General features: G+C 42.4%; 1 protein-coding gene and 1 pseudogene across 1 annotated transcript; both read right to left on the bottom strand.

The window, feature by feature from the left end:
• Positions 1 to 6,115: 6,115 nt before the first annotated feature.
• Positions 6,116 to 11,296, bottom strand: BAMBI (BMP and activin membrane bound inhibitor). The gene is made up of 3 exons (XM_037051057.1): positions 10,898 to 11,296; positions 7,320 to 7,607; positions 6,116 to 6,901 (listed from the first exon to the last, which is right to left on the bottom strand). Exons 1-3 carry the CDS (start codon positions 10,971 to 10,973, stop codon positions 6,483 to 6,485), a joined length of 783 nt encoding a protein of 260 aa, XP_036906952.1. The 5' UTR covers positions 10,974 to 11,296; the 3' UTR covers positions 6,116 to 6,482.
• A 5,672-nt stretch (positions 11,297 to 16,968) lies between these two features.
• LOC118990457 (mortality factor 4-like protein 1) lies at positions 16,969 to 17,600 on the bottom strand (annotated as a pseudogene).
• Between the last annotated feature and the right edge of the window lie 219 nt (positions 17,601 to 17,819).

The raw sequence follows: 17,819 nt of genomic DNA, 5'->3' as shown, positions 1-17,819 counted from the left end.
GGTTGCCTTCTCATGCACCTTCTACTGGGGACCTGACCTGCAACCCAGGCATGTGCCCTGACTGGAAATCAAACCAGTGACCCTTTGGTTCACAGGCTGGTGCTCAATCCACTGAGCCACACCAGCCAGGGCTACATTTATTTTAAAATAAATACAAGGACTATGGAGAACTAAAAACAATATAAAAATTGGAGAGGCATGGACAATTACCACTCCCCCATATATTTTTTAATTTACCTTTTGTCATTTTATCTATGGATAAGTAATTTTCTTAACACTTTATAGTAATATAATAAAAGAAACATACATAAAAGTCTAAATTATAAATTGTGAATGCATGCATAACAGTCCTTTGAGTTTTGAAGTAAAAAGTAATCTTTTAATGAAGATGCTAAGTGGTCAGTGGGGAGAATGATAATTTATAACTTTTGGTGTCTTATATCTGAATAAAAGATGCAGCACATTATATGTTGCTTTAATTACAGCCCCTGATCAGAGGTTCATGCAGGAGAAGAAAAGAGAATTTGCCAAAGTTGCCCCAGCGTAGATGGGACAAGGCATCGGAGTTGACATACTAAGTCAACCTGCTGAGGCCAGGTAATTCACCTTTTAGGCCAAGGGAACTCTTAGTGACTTGTTCTTTCCTCCTTCGAGAAACCATGTTCGACGAAAGCTTTGAATATTTTGCAATACTTACATTAAAGTACAACTCTTAGCTTACCGGGGAATGGTGATAAACTTCTCAGTGAGGATCCTCAGATGAGCTTGGAGACCACCCCAAATTTAAAAGGGGGGCTGAGCAGGTTGACCTGAGCAGTGCTTCATTAATTTTCAGGCCCATTTGAATAGTTCCTTGGCAACTCCCTTACTCGCACTTTGTTTTCCTTTAGGCCACCCATACAGATATAGGTATATAAGCCTGGGAAACAATAGTTTAGGGTAGACAAAGAAATGAGAGAGAAGCATGCGTGTCTTTACTGACCATCTGAATGTAGGCGTCTGATGACAAGAGGCCCCAGTCTGGTCCTCTGCTTGGATTAGGGAACTGTTCAAAGGTTACTGATCCCAGCTCTGCACCTCCTCCCCTGCCTTCCCCCTCTCCACGGGGGGTTCACAGTTTAACCCCTAAATCCAGAGGAGAAATACCCCATTTAACAAGTCAACAGTGAAGTCTATAGTATGAAAATCACATCTACTAAATTCAGGAAAAGATTCTGCAAGGTGGACTTCCAACACTTAAAAAGTAAGAAACTGCTTTTAGAAGTGTGGTGTTTTTCCACTGTCCTCATCAGTTCCCTGGGGAAATTCCAAGGGGAAGAGACCAAGGATAAAGAGCTTTCTGTATTTCTCTTGGTTTTCACTGCTAAAACAATTTTCGTTCCATTAGGTTTGTAATGTGAGATCTCTCAGAGTAAATTTACACAACAGCCTCTGACTTTATTAATTCGTCACAACTAACGTGGTCTTCCCATGTCTACAAACAAATTGCTGACTGCTTACAAATTCCATCTTCTGCTTACACACTGCCTTGACAATTGTTAAATGCAAAATTATTCCAGAATTACAAAAACTATTGGGCTACCATGGCATATCTGTATACATGTGGCACACAATAAATAATTAGCAACTCATCTTTCCAGATTCTTTGAGATCCTACAAGACTGTGTCCTAAACACAATCTGAGAATGCCTCTGAGAGGCAAATGGCCACTGGCCACCAGATGAATGAATCTCTTAAGTCTTGTGGAATGACAAATGCCTTGAGGTATTATCTAACTGCTCACCTCAAGCATCTCCCTAGATGGCTTGTCAATGCCTTTCTGGTGATGCTTTCCATATTCATAGAATGGAGGAAGTTTGCAGAAGATGGTTGGGTGGCCTCCCCTAGTAATAAACACTTCCAAACTCCCCAAAGCAGATCCATTGGAAAATTGCTGCCTCGCTGCAGGAATAAACCCGTATCTGGTTCAACTCAATGTGTCACCTTCCTACTTCCCTCCCAAATTTCTGTAATGTGGACAAGTGAATTACACCATTAGGCTGCAGAGTGGTGCAGTGTTAGCAAGTTACCAAGGACATATCTAAAGTCTAACACTACCCCAGAAAAAGAGCTGTAGAAATTTGAAATAGCATTTAATTTCATTATCTCATTGGCTCTCAAATTATCAGATGGCCAGTCTGTCTGCCTTTTTTAAATATATATTTATTTATTTATTTTTAGAGAGAGGGGAAAGGAAGGAGAAAGAGAGGGAGAGAAACATCAATGTGTGGCTGCCTCTCATGTGTCCCCTACTGGGGACCTGGCCTGCAACCCAGGCATGTTCCCTGACTGGGAATCGAACTGGTGACCCTTTGCTTCACAGGCCTGTGCTCAATTCACTGAGCTACACCAGCCAGGGCACCAGTCTGCCTTTTTAGGTCAGGAGAATGAGAGCAACACTGGCAGAAAGAATTGGGCAAAGGGGTAGGGAGTGAGTTGGTGTCTGAAGCAGTTATATTTTTCCCTTTACAACTGTGACCAGAGTAACTAACTAAATTAACTTCATCCAGGGAAACTAAATGAATTTTTCACTCTCTAGTCCCTGGCCCCACCCAATTCACAAAGTCTATGAACCAGTTGTGTAACTATTTGTACTCCCTTGGGAGCACCTGTGCCTGTGCAGCAAATTGAAATTGATGGTTGCACTTGTCCAGAACTCATCAATCAGACATAAACCACTCAAGCAATTCTGAAACATTATCTGTCACCTAACCTGACTCTTGGTTTTCTCAATGGATTAATCATCCAGAACAGCTGAAACTCAGAGAACTTCATTCCGCAAATACCGAAAAAAAAATATGTGCATGAAATTAAAATATTCTTATCAGTAGCCATCTAGATTATTCCAAAAGGAAATAATTACAAACCAACATAATGAGATATAAGAGGTTAAAAGCAGTAAATTAGCAGCAGTCCTGCAAATACTAAAAATACTAAATCCAGCCTGCAGGACTAAAGGGCCCTCAAATCTCCGATATGCAAAGATCTGAAATACGAAAAAGTCAAGTAAAAATATCCACCGTACAAGTAGGTACGTTCTCAAATTTTGAGAGATGTTGTGCCACTATCTTCTCATAATAATCTCATTAAGTATTTTACCATCGACCCATTTCCCAAGTAACAAAACTTAGTCCAAGTTCATAAAGCTATTAGGGGCAAAGGCAGGCTTCGAACACAGGCTATGAGATTGCAAAGTGAGCTTGAGTCCTACCCAGTATGAGTTCAGCCTCATCATACCAGGTAACTTTTGGAGGTTTGAAGTTACTTCAACTGAGACAGAAGAGGTCCAATTAGAGGTTATAAGGGAAAAAAGCTGTCCTGGCCCCCAGAAGACTCGTTTCAGACTCATGATACTAGATGCCACTGCTTTCAAGCTTGTAGCCTATAATCAGCCCATATTGAAACCAGATTTACAAGCTCTTCAGGGGAGAGTTTTGTGATTTTCTAAAGCAGACATGTTTGGTATTTTAGAAGGTCAAACCCCCTATGGTGCAGTGTTTTTAATAAAATCAGCTCAGCAGAAATTTGGATGCATTAGTCAATTTCTAGGAAGCCTCTGAGCTTTTCAAAACAAGGGGGGAAGTAACATAAAAGACATAACCATGTACAGATCACTTTTTTAAAAATGAGGTAGGGTTTAAGGGGTATAGATACAGAAACATGGCAAATTCGGTCCCATTTGTCTCTGGTTTGGGCAAATTTCCGCTTGGAAAGGAAAATTACTTTGGGGGGGAGTTTTATGTCAATATTAAACAAGGGCTGTTCCTGGTTAGCCTGGCCTTGTACTGACACCTAAAAGTAACAGTAAACATCTCTGTGAGGGAAAAACAAATAAGCCAGTCATTACCATTCTTACATCACTGAATCAGGTAGGTAGCGATTTCATGAAGGGCCCTTTATCTCCACTGTTGGAGACTTCTACCCTCTCATGGGAAAGCAGAAGTAGAGTCTATATTTAGTTCTTAGTGAAAATCAAAGTTGAGAAACCTGCAGTATTTTCACTGAAAAGCCAGGTTATGTATGCCTACATCCGACTTTAGTGTATGTGCAAATGCTAAATGAATGAGGATTTAAAAGGGGATTGTTATGAGCAAGAGAGACAGGGCCAGTCTGTTAAGTGGCCCCAGAACTTGAGCCCCAGAACCCCCATTCTGGCAGAGCAGCTGCACAGTGCTGCCACCCCACCAAACAGGGGGTGTAGACAGCCTCGTTAATTTACAGTAGAAAGAACGAGAACATAGAACCGAGTGAAGATACTGTGCATTCACCTTCCACTCAAGTTCTGTGATTCTGGCTCTAGCCTGGACCCAGGCTTTTCTTTTACTGACTTTCACGTTTAAAAACACATGAATTTAAATCCTTCATTGCTGTATTTCCTAATGAATTGCCGAGTTCTTAGTTAACTGGTACTTGGGAAAAAATAGGATGAATAGAGAATAATATTGTGGCTGGGCAAGCAGAAGAAAATGTCTTTCAATCTAAGTGGAAAAACTATAATTTGATCTAGAGAGCAGAAGATGAAGGTGCAAACTTCACCAATGGCAATTTTGATCAATTCTCTAGACAGGTTTGGATAGTTGGGTCCAACAATTCTTTGGCTCCTTCAAAAATTGGCCCATAAAACTTGACACCTGCCCTGACTCAGTGGCCCAGTGGATTGAGCACTGGACTGTGAACCAGAGAATTGCTGGTTTGATTCCCAGTCAGGGCTCATGTCTGGTTCAGGGGCCCAGTCCTCAGTGGGAGGCATACAGGAGGCAACCACACATGGATGTTTCTCTCTTTTTCTCCCTCCCTTCCTCTAAAAATAAGATCTTTTTTAAAAAAATGCCTTTTATAAATTATGAATGTACAAACTGTCATTCTCAATAAGCACAAAACAAATCTGTCATTTATTAAAATGCATATTTATTCCATAACCTAATTTGGGGCTGTGGCCTATTATTAAATAATCTAGGTTCTCATTTTTAGATTAGTCCTTTCAATTCAGATTCTTCCATGAACTTGGCTACTGCATCTGTCTTCAGGGACCCATATTATCCTCATCATAAAATATTCCAGAAAATACTTTTTAAAAAATCTGTTAACACTCATAAAAGAAAACCCCATACTCAATAGGCAGGCTACAGGTTAATTTTTAAGCAAAGGTTTCAAATACACAAAAGAATCAAGGAAAATAATCCTACCTGGCAAATTATTCTCATTTAAGATAACAAGTGGGGAGAAAAGTACACAAACGTGGAATGGGTCTAATTCGAGCTGGGCAGTGTCGCCAGACAAAGCCCTACAGGAACAAAATGCTGGTGTATTAAGTTAGTGGCTACACTCAATGTTTTATTTGGTTATGTTAATAAAAGGATCATTTGGGGGAGCAAAACTAGAAGTACTGTGTTATTTAAATCTCAATTGATATATAGTGTTCACTATGGAAAACCTTTCTAAAAATTGAAAAGCAGAAAATAAAATGTTAATATAACACTGGGTTGAAAGCAGTTTGAAAACTGGGAGCACGGTACAATGAAGTTTGGCTAATTTGGAATCCAAAATATTTAATTTGGTTCGAGGCAGAATAAACAGTGTAAGTCAGCAGTGACTAACTTTAACTACAAAAAAACAATTCATTTAGGGTTTTTTCTTCCTGGTTGGAGGTAGACACATTTAAAAATATCCAGAGCAACTGGATCAAGTTGATAAATAAGTGTATCTGCTGAGGCAGCTTCCGAAACAGACCGAGCATATCTGACCTAGTATAAATGTTTAAGATCTCTTAGATGAAAGTTAAAAGCCAGAATGATCCAAACAAAAAACATGGTGAAGACACACTAAATGATGGGCGGTCCATTTAGAAATTCTCCATGCTGTAAGAAAATTACACATATGCATGTAAGAATAAACAAGATCTTGGTCTTGTTTAAAAATAAAGGAAGGAGGGAGGAGAGTGAGGAAGGGGAAGGGGAAAGTCAAGCCAAATCCTATAGTTAGACCCCACTCTGAGCAACAGATCTTCATTCGCATAATTAACATGTGGTTTCTTACAATTCCACTTAGTTTTTAATTTATGACAAGACACTGCTCGATTTCAGACAAAAAATATATATATATTTAAATCTTTACAATAAATCAAGATGTAGGAGCTTACATAGAGCACACTTCAGTTTATTTAGGTACTCATTCCAGCTCCCCCAGATGCAAATCACCCTAGTAACAGTGTGTACATAGTCTTCTCTTTGCTTTTTATAATTTCAAAGCAAAAAATACATTTGACTGTATGCAAGTCTGTGCAAATAATCCTTCAGAAGAAACACCCAAGATTCTGTTTGCAGAGGTCACTTTGTCTCTAAAGATGATTACATGAGTTCGTTTTTCTTCAGATAAAGTGCTCCTGTCCAGCGGAACTCAAAGGCCTTCAAGCGTCCAAGAAGCTCAGTTCAGATAAGACACGGTCATACGAATTCCAGCTTCCCATGCCCACTGTACATGCCCCAGTGAACAAGTGAGAGGATCTTGTCGTTGCTGAGGTCTGCTTGTCTCATTTTATCACAGGTCAGACAGCAGTTCTCATGCCCACTCACTGGCACCATGCATTCCAAGTCCAACTTTGCAACCTGCCCCTTTTTGGAATGGTGTCCGTGAAAGCTATAGTGCAAACGGGAGAGCATCTGTTGCCGCTGATCCCGAAGTCTCTTGTTTTCACTTCGAAGCATCCTCAAGGCCAACATAATGAGCAACACTAAAATCAGCCCTCCAGCGATGGGAACAGCAATCACGGCTGCCCGGAACCACAACTCTTTGGAAGAAGTCAGCTCCTGCACTTTGGTGATGAGGTTTCTGCTACCATCATGCTGATACCGGTTTCCTTGTCCTAAAGGAGCACAAGCAAAACTGTTAACTCCACCTATCGATACTTATGCTCATCGATCACTTTTAAACCAGGCACCCTATTTAAGAGCTTACCAATAAGTCAACAATATTTAGGAGGTAAATGTTGCAAAAACAAGGCAAAAAAGATTACAAAAACATTTGTTTACAGGCTGTCATTCTAGAGTAACAATGGTCTTTTAATGTCTTCAAGCTGTTGAAAAGTCAGGCAAAACCTATTATGTAGACAGACATCTGATGCTCAGGCAAACATAAAAACTACTCCATGGGGATGCATCTTTGCATCCAGCCACGCAACTAATTACATTAACAACAAAATCAAAGGCAGACATACAAAGTGGTGGCTGTCACAAACCTATAGAGATCAGGTAAGCATTTTGGTTAGAAAGGCTTCTACCTACCTGAGGCCTCCCCCTTGGGAGAAGAGAGAACGTCATGCAGCCCTCTGTAATTGCACATATCTTCATGACAGCATTCCAATGTGGGCATGGCCGTGCCAGAGTGGTTTTGTGCCTGTTTGGCTTGGCAGATGTCTGCTGCGCTTGCGAGAGAGTCCAGGCAGCCATGAGTGAGTGGGGAGTTTGTGTTCTGAGGATCAAGAAGCCTAGAGAAGCAGGCACTCAGCTCAGACTTACACATATAGCCAGTTGCCACGCAGTGGGCAGCATCACAGTAGCATCTGATTTCACCTGCAAACAATGAGAAAAATGCATCAAATTGCTTCAAAAGCAAGATAAGGCATCTGCTTAAGAGACTGCTAAGTCCCAACCTCAAAGGCACTAACTTTTAGAACACTCAGCTTAGTGCTTACAACAGCAGGTCATGCAGACTGGAAAAGCCCTTTGTGTAAGCCTGTGCTTCGATTTCAATCTCGTCGAATACAATTTTAGAAATATATTAATCCCAGTAGTGGAGAATCAAAGTTTGATTTAGGTGTTTGATCAGTTAAGTATACAATAATACAAAAGTATTATTGTATCATTAACAAAAATACTTTTGTTTTTGAAAGAAAATAATAATCACAATAATTTCTCCTACCAAAAGGTAAATTACATTATTTATTCATTTTAATCATACATAACCATAGAACATGAAAATACTAGGCTTTCTGATTTTGTAAGTATAAATATTTGATCGGAACTACTGAATTGTTTACTACCTCGAAGGGCTGTGCCAAGATTTAAGAGCTTTAGCTAACACCTTATAAAGTTATTAACTAGAAACACAACAATCTAGAAATTGCTCCAGTCAGGAGGTTTTAAAACTATGAACCTGGGCAGTTATTTGCAACCTCTCTAGAAAAGGCAAACTTTGCCTATAAAGATCTTTTCATGCAGAGGAGCTTTTAGTATATTGTAAAACAGGAACTAGGCAGTTTACAATTAGTGGTTTGCTTGCCAAAGTCAATTTCTTTCAGCCCAAATGGAAAGTCATAAAACTAGGGGCGGAGGGGAGAGTGTGAAACTGCAAGGCTAACTTCTCCTCCCCTTACTCCCCAGTTTTACATGTAATTCGACATGGGATCTAAAAGGGGAAACACTGAATCTGAAAATCCTCTGCTGGTTGAATGAAAAATCCTTAAGGAAACCTCAAATTTTTCTACAGGAAGTGATTAAAGTTTCCTTTATAAAACTTATTTTGCAAGTTGCAAGTCACTGCTAACATTCTGCTGCAATGCAAGATCTGAGGCTTTTAACATCAATTCCTAGTTGAAATCATCTGGGGCTCAGAGTCATCACTAATAGGATTTCCAGCCCGCTGGACTCGGTCATTGTAACATGCCACAGCTAATGCTACTGTAAATGGAACTAGTGCACACACCTCTCTCCAGCTTCCCAATCTGAAGTTCTGTCTAGTTACAGAAACCTCTGCGCTGAAATTGAACACCTCTTCCCACCCCTACCTTTCTTCCTTCTGCTCTAGTGATGCCTGAGTAAGGTGTCTCATTTAATTATCTGTCCAAATTCCAGGCCACCGTATGGCATGCTCGGTTTTCATCAGAGGCTGCTAATGCTTCAGTTCTAAAAAGACCAGCCAACTATACACAGATCTTTGGCAGGCCTACTTTAACTGTCCAAAGCTGGAGGTCTTGATTCTATTTTCAATCTGCATTCCCTATCCTGGGTCTGAGCCCAAGACCCTTCTCCAGTTAAGACCTTCAAGTTAGAAGTTTGCTTAGTAGAAGTTCGTTTCTCTTCTTTTCAAGCTTACTCGATTTTTTTTTTTTGCATAAAGCTCACTGGTCTTATGTAGTGATAACTATATGTCCCTGTCCAACAAATTCCATATACAGACTTCAGGTAGAAGTAAAACAGATTAAAAGTCCATTTTGATCGTATTCACCTCAGATCTCATGCAGAAAAAAACTAAATACAAGTGAAATGCTGCCTAAATGTTTAGGGGAGCCTATTTTAACATACTATGGTATATTTTCAATGACCTGAAAAAGTCTAATAACAATGACAGGTAACTAGAAAAGTTCTAACAACTTTAAAAAAACTGGAGCTACATTTGAGCAAGTTGAATTAACTTTTGTATTACTGTATTAAAACTATATTTCTGTCGTTTCATAAAGTTTCTTCCTGTGGCATGCAAAAGGCCAGAAAGGGGACTGGTATTTTGAAACAGTGAACAATGCTCTTCTGTTTTCCCCCCTTTCTTGTTACTGTATGTAGTGATTAAACAAAAATGTCTGCTTTAGTCAAGATGGCTACAGGAGAGACTGCTGGCTTCTTTTAAAGCTTTTGAAGTCAGCAGCAGTCAAATCTCTGATCCCCTAATTATATCATTATCAGGCACATAGTTTCGGTATCTGTGACTTCATGTCAGCCTCAGTCCCTCCCAGTTCTGCCCGCCTTTGATAGGGCCAGGAGACTCCCCTCTGAAGGCTGCAAGGGCTGTTATTTAGGGTTAATTACACCCTTACTTCCAAAATAAATAAATACTGTAGCACATCATCCTTGCTGGGCTAGCTTATCCTTTAACCTCATGCCTGCTACATGGCAATTAGAGAAAAGTGGGGGGTACAAAAGCTAAACAACACTTGGTATTAAAAAAAATTATCTGCTGTTCATGGCAGGGTAGGTGGGGGGAACCTTGAAATCTAAATGGAGTTTGGCTTATTTCAAACTCAAAGGTGAAAGCCTGCCGATGGGGCGTGGGGGAAGAAACTGACTACTGGTTTTTGTTGTTACTGTTTTTCAGTAGTAGTAGTAGTAGTATTTGTAAAATAGGAGGTGAATGGAAATGGACCACTGACAGAGTCCAGCGTCACTCGGAACAGAACGTGTACTCGTGCACACTGCATACACACCGGGACACCTACACTCAGGGAGGCACACGCTCGCTGGCTCACGAAGACACTGAGAGACACAAAGACACACAGGCACATTCAAATGTAGACACACATTGAAATAGAGACGTATGCAAATACACACAACAGAGACACACTGACGGGCAGAGACACACTCGAATACATAGATATATTCAAATGCAGAGACAATCAAATATAAAAACAATCAAATACAGAAACTTACTGAAACAGAGTGACACGCAACAGAGACCCGAGACTCGGAGTACGGACACACGGGGCAACCGGGGGGGCAAGGGTCTGCGGTTCCTCCAGGGCTTCTCCGCCCGGAGAGAGGGAGGCGGCGTCCGAGCTCACACTACCGCCCCGCTCCCCGGGCGCAAACATTCATAACTTCACTACAGGAAAACTTACACAAACATTTTGACAACCACTTGCTCTGAGGTCCGCCAGACCCAAAACACCCGAAGGGTCGGCCGCGAAGCCACTGCCGCGACTTCTAATAACAAGCAACTTGTCGCGACCTGCGGGCTCCAACGCGGGAGGAAGCCTCGCCTGGCGCTAACAAAGCCCAGGCAGCCGGCTTCAAAAGCTCGCCGCGGCGGCCGCCCCGGGACCCCACGTGCCCCTCCCCAGGGGCCGCGCCCCCGCCGTCCAACGGGCACCCACCTTTGGTGAGCAGCACCGCCATGGCACAGAGTTCGAGCTGTAGCCAGATGAAGATGTAGCTGGAATGGCGATCCATTGACGCCCCCACGGCCGCGGAGCCACCGCCGGTTCCGGAGCCGCGGGCAGCTGCAGCCTACGACTCCCAGAGCGCACAGTGCATGGATGCTGCCCAGAGAAGCGGGCGCCGTCAGCAACGGGGCGACGGGCCAGGAAGCGTCCGGAGCATGGAGCGCGACTGGAGGGCACGCCGAAGAAGAGAGGACTTTCTTCGACGGCCGACTGTGCGGGCACCAGCTCCTTCGTTCCGCTCAGTGCCGCAGGCTGGAATGGACCTTCGGCTTCACTCGCCCTCGGCCGGGCACTCTGTGAAGACGCGCGAGCAGAAACCACCAGCTGCGAGCTCCCGCCTGCGCCCGCCTCCTCCGTCCAGCCTCCCCGCCATAAATACCGCTCCGCCTGGGGAGCCAGCCCGGCGCCGCCCCGCCCCCGAGCTCGCAGCAGCGCCGTCCGATTGGCCGCCGGGCTCAGGTCAATCATCCCGCACCCAAAGGGCGGGCACAGACGCGGGCAGGGAGGGACCCGCCGGCGGCTCCTAGCGGCGCCGGCGTCTGGCCTTGGGCTCCCACGGCTGCTGTCTCCAGCGCTCCCCCTAGCGTAGGCCTAAGTGTCACTGACCTCTCGAGGCGTGCGTCGAGCCCGCCGCCGGGTCTGTCTCTAAAGCTCGTAACTCAGCCTTGAGCCAGCATTGCCCTGCCCGCAGCTCCTTTTTTGTTCCTACGGAAATAAGCTGTCCCGCGCGGCCGCCTTTGGAAGCCTTCCCCCTCCACACTGCGCGCTTTGGAAGCCCCGGGGACTAGTAGTGGTGGTCCTCGGCGTGCGCTGTCGCCGGAGACGCTCCTGCCGAGCCACCGCTGGCTCGCGTGTGGCGACGAAGGGGGGTCCAGTAGGAAAACAGGAACAAGGGTGGCGGGGCTCTGAGGTCTGCTTCCAGCCTCCCACCATCAACCACCCCCCGCCCCCTGGCGCTTCCGCCTCCAGCCGCCTGCCCTGTGATCAATAAAGCCCAGACAGACAGACTGTTGATCTGTAGGAGCCGCTAAGTTCTCCTGGGTAGACAGGGGACGAGTAGTCGGGCTAGAGACACTTAACGAAAATTAGCAAATCCAAAAAGCACCCGGCGCCAGCGAGACGACACAGGCCGAGACTGACACGCAATTAACCACCCCCCAAACAATCGCAGGCAAACACACCGGCTGACCTTGATCAATATCAGTCCCTCAGTGATCTCCTTCCTGAGATGCTAATTCATTTATTAGGACTTGCAGGGCTGCCTGCCCCAAAGTACCAAAAGCGGTCCTGGAGGTTTTGCCGTTTTAAATTTATGTGGAGGGGAAATACAACTTAAAACTGTTTTCTGAGGAAATGCTCTTTTACTCTGTACTACCAAAACCTGAGACTAACAAAAGTCAACCATTTGCAAAATTTCCTTCTTGGATTAACCACCATGCCCTACCTGATAAAATGTCAAGGGGGTGGGGGACGGTGCAGAAGCGTGCATTTGATGCAATGGTGGGACACGTAGTCATACCCTTCAGGACTAGAGTGCAGGGATGGATTTTAAGAGTAGGAAAAATAGCCCTGGCTGGTGTAGCTCAGTGGATTGAGCGTGGGCTGTGAACCAAAGGGTTGTGGTTCGATTCCTAGTCAGGGCACATGCCTGGGTTGTGGACCAGGTCCCCTTTGGGGGCAATGTGAGACGCAACCACACACTGATGTTTCTCTCCGTCTCTTTCTCCTTCCCTTCCCCTCTCTAAAAAATAAAAGAAATAATGTTTTTTTTAAAAGACTAGGAAAAATATGTCTCAAGGACTGAAAATCAAGACCAACCTTGTAAATTAAAATTACTGAAAGTCCACAGAACTGAAGGACGTGGTTAATAAAATTGCCTTTGAAAACAATATTTATATTCAGAAAAAAAATAATTTCATAAACTGATGCTCTGACCATCTAGTGATCTACTTCACTATTGCCTTCCAAAGGAGGGGACAGTGGCCCAGCAGAAGTTTAAAGAGGAAATGAAACCGGTGAGGGCTCCAGGTAAACTGCAGGCTCTCTCAAGTGATGGACTCACTGCCACTCCTTGGAGAGGAGTTTGCTCAGGACTTCCTGACATCTAATTCTTTGAAAAGTTAACAGTTCTAGGGGGTTCATGTAGACAATGCTTTTCATATAATGGCTCACTCTTAACTCCAGAGAGTCAAATCATTAACCAAGTGGAAACTTTGAGAGTACATTCAGTCAGCTATTTCGGAGCACCCGCTGTAGGCCAGGCTCACCATGTCTCCGGTTATAAAGATGTCAAAACCTAAGTAGGAAATCACAAGCAATGGAGCTTGATGGTAGAGATTTGCCTGCACAGTGTTATGATGCATAAAGAAAAAAGAAAATAACTACCTCAGGAAGGTAAAGAAGTCGAGAAGCAGTAACATTGGGCATGAGTCCTAAAGAAGAAAGAGAATTGAAAGGGGACCAGTACAAGCAAAGAGTACCCCAGGAATTTAGGCATGAAATGCATTGATTTCATGAGGGCATATGGGATGCTAACTAGAGGATAGGGAGGTGAAACTACAAGCAATTCTTTATTTCTGGAGCATAAAATATGAAGCAAGTAATGGGCAGAGATGCACCAGAAAATAACTATAATTACCTGTGATGCAGATAAATGCTTGTTTAATGGAAAGGATCTAGGAAGATGTGTTGATGAAGCTGTTTTGCAGTAAATAGTTCTTGAGTGCCTTTTCAGCTCCTTTCTCTGGAGTGGGGCATCAGCTGCAGACGTAGGGTACTGGCCCATTGATATACCTAGTCAGTCACATGACCTCAGTTGGGCCAATTAGGTTTCTCTTCCCCATCTTTGACCTGAGAAGCCAATCTCCAGAGATCACTCCATGGGAGACAAAATTTCAGAGTTCACCTGTCTGCGAAGAGGAAAAAACATGACAAAGATGTGCAGAGTGGAAAAGATGTAAATCCAAATGGGCTTCCTGTCACTTGTCTTCACATCCTGTACTTGGGTTCCTTAAAAGTTTTTTTCACTTAAGGTTGTTCTACTTTCAACTTGAAGGGTCTACACTATGATCCTTGTATTTAAATTACATTCACTTTTAACCTTCCAGGGTGTATACCTTTTTTTTGTTCCATACACAGTTCAGATTAAGAATGTGTGATTCATTCTTCAGACAATGATTTCACTCTTTTGTTTTTATTCTTACTTTAATGGGCAGACTTTTAAAATGGCTAGAAATTAGTTTTTAGAGAAATGTCTGCTGTTCAATGCTCTGGAGGAGACACGGACTTTTCAACTGAATGAAGGAGAGTGTGGAAAATCAAAAATGGTTTAGAGATAATACATCAGTTAAAAAGCCATATGAATAGCTGAGAGAATAGGCATAATTTGAGACTCAAGAGAGTCAAATTTGAGAATAATTTGAGACTCAAGAAAAATGGCTTCTCTACAGACTTTTACTTGGGTTCTGTACAAAATTCAGCTTTTATTTTTCTACATGTAGGTTGATAAGTAGAGGGAAAAATAGCAAAATGTAGTTAGTGTCTTTTGGAAATTTAAATCAAGAAAAGAAATTGATGACCAAAATCCAAAACTGTCTTTACTCTTATGAAAGAAATTCTGAAAATACAACCTGAGAACAAAAAGCTGATTCTAGACCTAACAAACTGAAATAATTAAATGTTATAATAATTTTATTAATTTTAGAGTGTTCTAGATATGATTTATCTATGGATATATACAGTCTGTGTTATCAAAACATGTCACTATGCTATATTTTTGTGGTAGTCCTAAACAACAAAATATTTTTTAAATACCATTTTTCTTAGCAAAAGAAAAAAAAGACAAGGGTTTTATGTTCCAACCCCCTTCATTAACAAAGCTATAAATAGCAATCTCTGCTTACCCAAATAATGTCATTGTTTCCCAAAGTTATATGTTACCCCCATTTTTAGCAATGCCTCTCTCTTTCTTCACAATGCAGATGAAAAATAATTCTTAGTGTATTTTGTTCAGAGAGAAGCAGTTGTGTTCAAGTTCCTGGCTGGCATACGAACAACCGTTGCAGTCTAGCGATAGAATCTAACATGTTTGCCTGTTATACAACTCTTTTACCAACTAACAATCCATGGGGTTTAGGTAACACTTTGAATTCCCAGTAGCAGCATTTTTTACAAAGTCATTCGTTCTCAGTAGAAGTTCTGAGAACTAGAGTTTAGATCTAAAATTGACTTTCATTGGAATAAGGTCAAGGGTGAGAGATCAGCACAGCCAAAGGAATGGCTGTCTATCTAGTTGTCTAGTGAAATTGGGCTTCTTCCTCCTCCAAAATGAAAAGAGGTGAAGGGCTGACTAGTCCGCAGGTAGTACGATAGGCCCTAGACAGGGAGAAGACTGAAGCTCACATCCCCACCTGCCCTTCTTCCCACATACTAGCAAAAATGCAGTGGGGGTCTGACAAATAAACCATAGACTGTCTGTTGGGTTGAGGTTTTCTTAAGGAGTTTGAAGGCAACTAAGTTTAGAATACAGTAAGAAACGTCCTCGGTTAAGAACACCACCTCATGCACTTAACAATGGGCAGTATTTATACCTGGAACGTGGTCTGTATGATCTGTGACCATCAGACTTAGCCCTTGTTCTGCTCAGTCATGTCCGTGTGACCTCCCACTAAAGCAGTGGGGCTTTTAGAAATTATTCACTAGCCTGCTAGTTTTACCCACCTGGTGCCAGACAACCAGTTAAATCCCTTTGTTCTCTTAATTAAAATGGCAAATCGAGCTTGTAAAGCAGGGAAATTACCTTAAACAAATTCCTACCTAGAGGAACACTCTTGACCCACACTGCTGGTAATACAATAAACAGTATTCTTAAATTGTTTTGTTAGCTGACGGTACTTCCTTTGTATTTTTTAGGATGTTCTTTTTGAATGTTCATATACAAACAAACCATAGAAATTCAGAAGCTTTAATCTTTTCATTAGACAACCAAACATTTAAAGTCTTCCTTGAAATTGGCCACAACCTGCATCCTTTCCCACCACCCAAAATCTGCCTGTTTTTCAGTGTTCGGACTCTGTTCACTCTTCCTACTTTGGTGGCCCCACAATGACTTTGCATAAAGCCATTCTCCTTAAGAAAAAAAAAAGAAAGGAAGAAAAACTTAACTGAAGATCTGAAAACCAATTTCTAAAATATTAACGTTTCTAGAAAACAGTAGTCACACAAGGCATTGTGTCCATCACATTAAAACACACACAAGGCACAAATACCATGAAACAAGCCACCACACTTCAACAATTTGAATAAAGATAAAATGACTAAAGAACAATATGGATGATGTACAAAGGATGGGCCCTTTAAGTACCAGTTTTTTAAAAAGAGCACCAATAGATGAGTGTGTTTAGCCATATACACTGAATTGAACCTTTGGCGCTAGGAATCAGAGCATTTTGTGGAACAGCATTAACACACTATACAAGTGCATGGTGTTAAAGGAATAGAACTTGCACCATCCAAAAGCAGCTTTGTCTTCAACTGGGCTATAGAACACTCTATATGAACCCTGGCTGGTGTAGCTCAGTGGGTTGAGCGTGGGCCTGCGAACCACAGGATTGCAGTTCAATTCCCAGTCAGGGCACATGCTTGGGTTGCGGGCCAGTTCCCAGCAGGGAACTCACGAGAGACAACCATACATTGATGTTTCTCTCCTTCTCTCCTTCCCTTCCCTTTATCTCTAACCATAAATAAATAAAATCTAAAAAAAAAACACTCTATATGTATGTCTCTCCATCACCCATCAATGCACTGGTAGCAACTTCAAATTGAAAAAAAGAAAGGAAGAAAGGAGTTATAACACTTCTTATTTTCTCTGTTTAAAATAAAACAGAAAATAAGCACCAATTCTGTTATACAATACCACTTACGAGGTACATCAGGTGTACAAGAGAAGGACTAAGAACAGAAATGTGTTTGCAGGCATCCAAGCCCACGTGTAAGTGGGCACCTCACACAGCCTTCCAGCGGTACTCAGGAGGAGCCACTTCATAATCACTGGCACAAAACGAAGTTGCAGAATTCTTTGCCTGGTATGTTAGGATATCATGATGATTATTCAGTAAGCAAGGTTCTTCTCATCAAGGTGTATGGGCCAACATTGCTCCAATCTGTACAAATAACTTCAGTAGGGATAGCACTCTATACCCCTGAGAGACGGATGCATCAGGGTGACCTGTGAGGATTTCGGCATACTGCAGTCTCTCAAATTTGTGGAGTAGCTGAGTGCCCAACATTACCTTGAAGTATTCCTTTATCCCTTCCACAACCTCGCTAACAAGCATACTCCTTATTATCTGTGTTTCCTGGAGATTTCTTGCAATTTGCATAATCCTCCAGAATGGAATCCACATTCTCCTTGGCAGGAAGATAAAAGAGGTGTTTCTGCTGCATAATTAAGTCCCAGTCATCAACAAGCCATGCTTTTAGTTCTTCAGGAATCTTGACTTGAACTTCAACTTCGTTCATGAACGTTCCCTCATTTTCAACAGTAGCATCCACTCCCTTTTCCACGAGGCAGCTGAAGTGTCTCACTGGTATCACCACCATCTCCATTTCCAGGTGTTTTCTGTTTGTTCTTTTTTGTTTTGATTTCAACATTTTTCTTCTTTTGTGGGCAGCTCCTCTTATCTTCTTCCCTCTGCACCTTGCTCCTGATTGGCTTTTGGAGGTTCTAGCTGTTTCTGCAAATTAGTGTCCAAGTATTTGAGTGCTCTGCTTTCCGGAACCCACTCATCCCAATTTTTATTCCAACCACTATAAGGTATAAGCTATTTCATTGGTTTGTCCTTTATGAAGCTTT

The sequence above is a fragment of the Sturnira hondurensis genome, unplaced genomic scaffold (genome assembly GCF_014824575.4).
Source record: "Sturnira hondurensis isolate 20B ecotype Veracruz unplaced genomic scaffold, ASM1482457v3 Scaffold0007036, whole genome shotgun sequence".
NCBI classification, from domain to species: domain Eukaryota; kingdom Metazoa; phylum Chordata; class Mammalia; order Chiroptera; family Phyllostomidae; genus Sturnira; species Sturnira hondurensis.
Note: the sequence above shows the minus strand (reverse complement) of the source record. Positions and strands in the feature narration are given on the sequence as shown.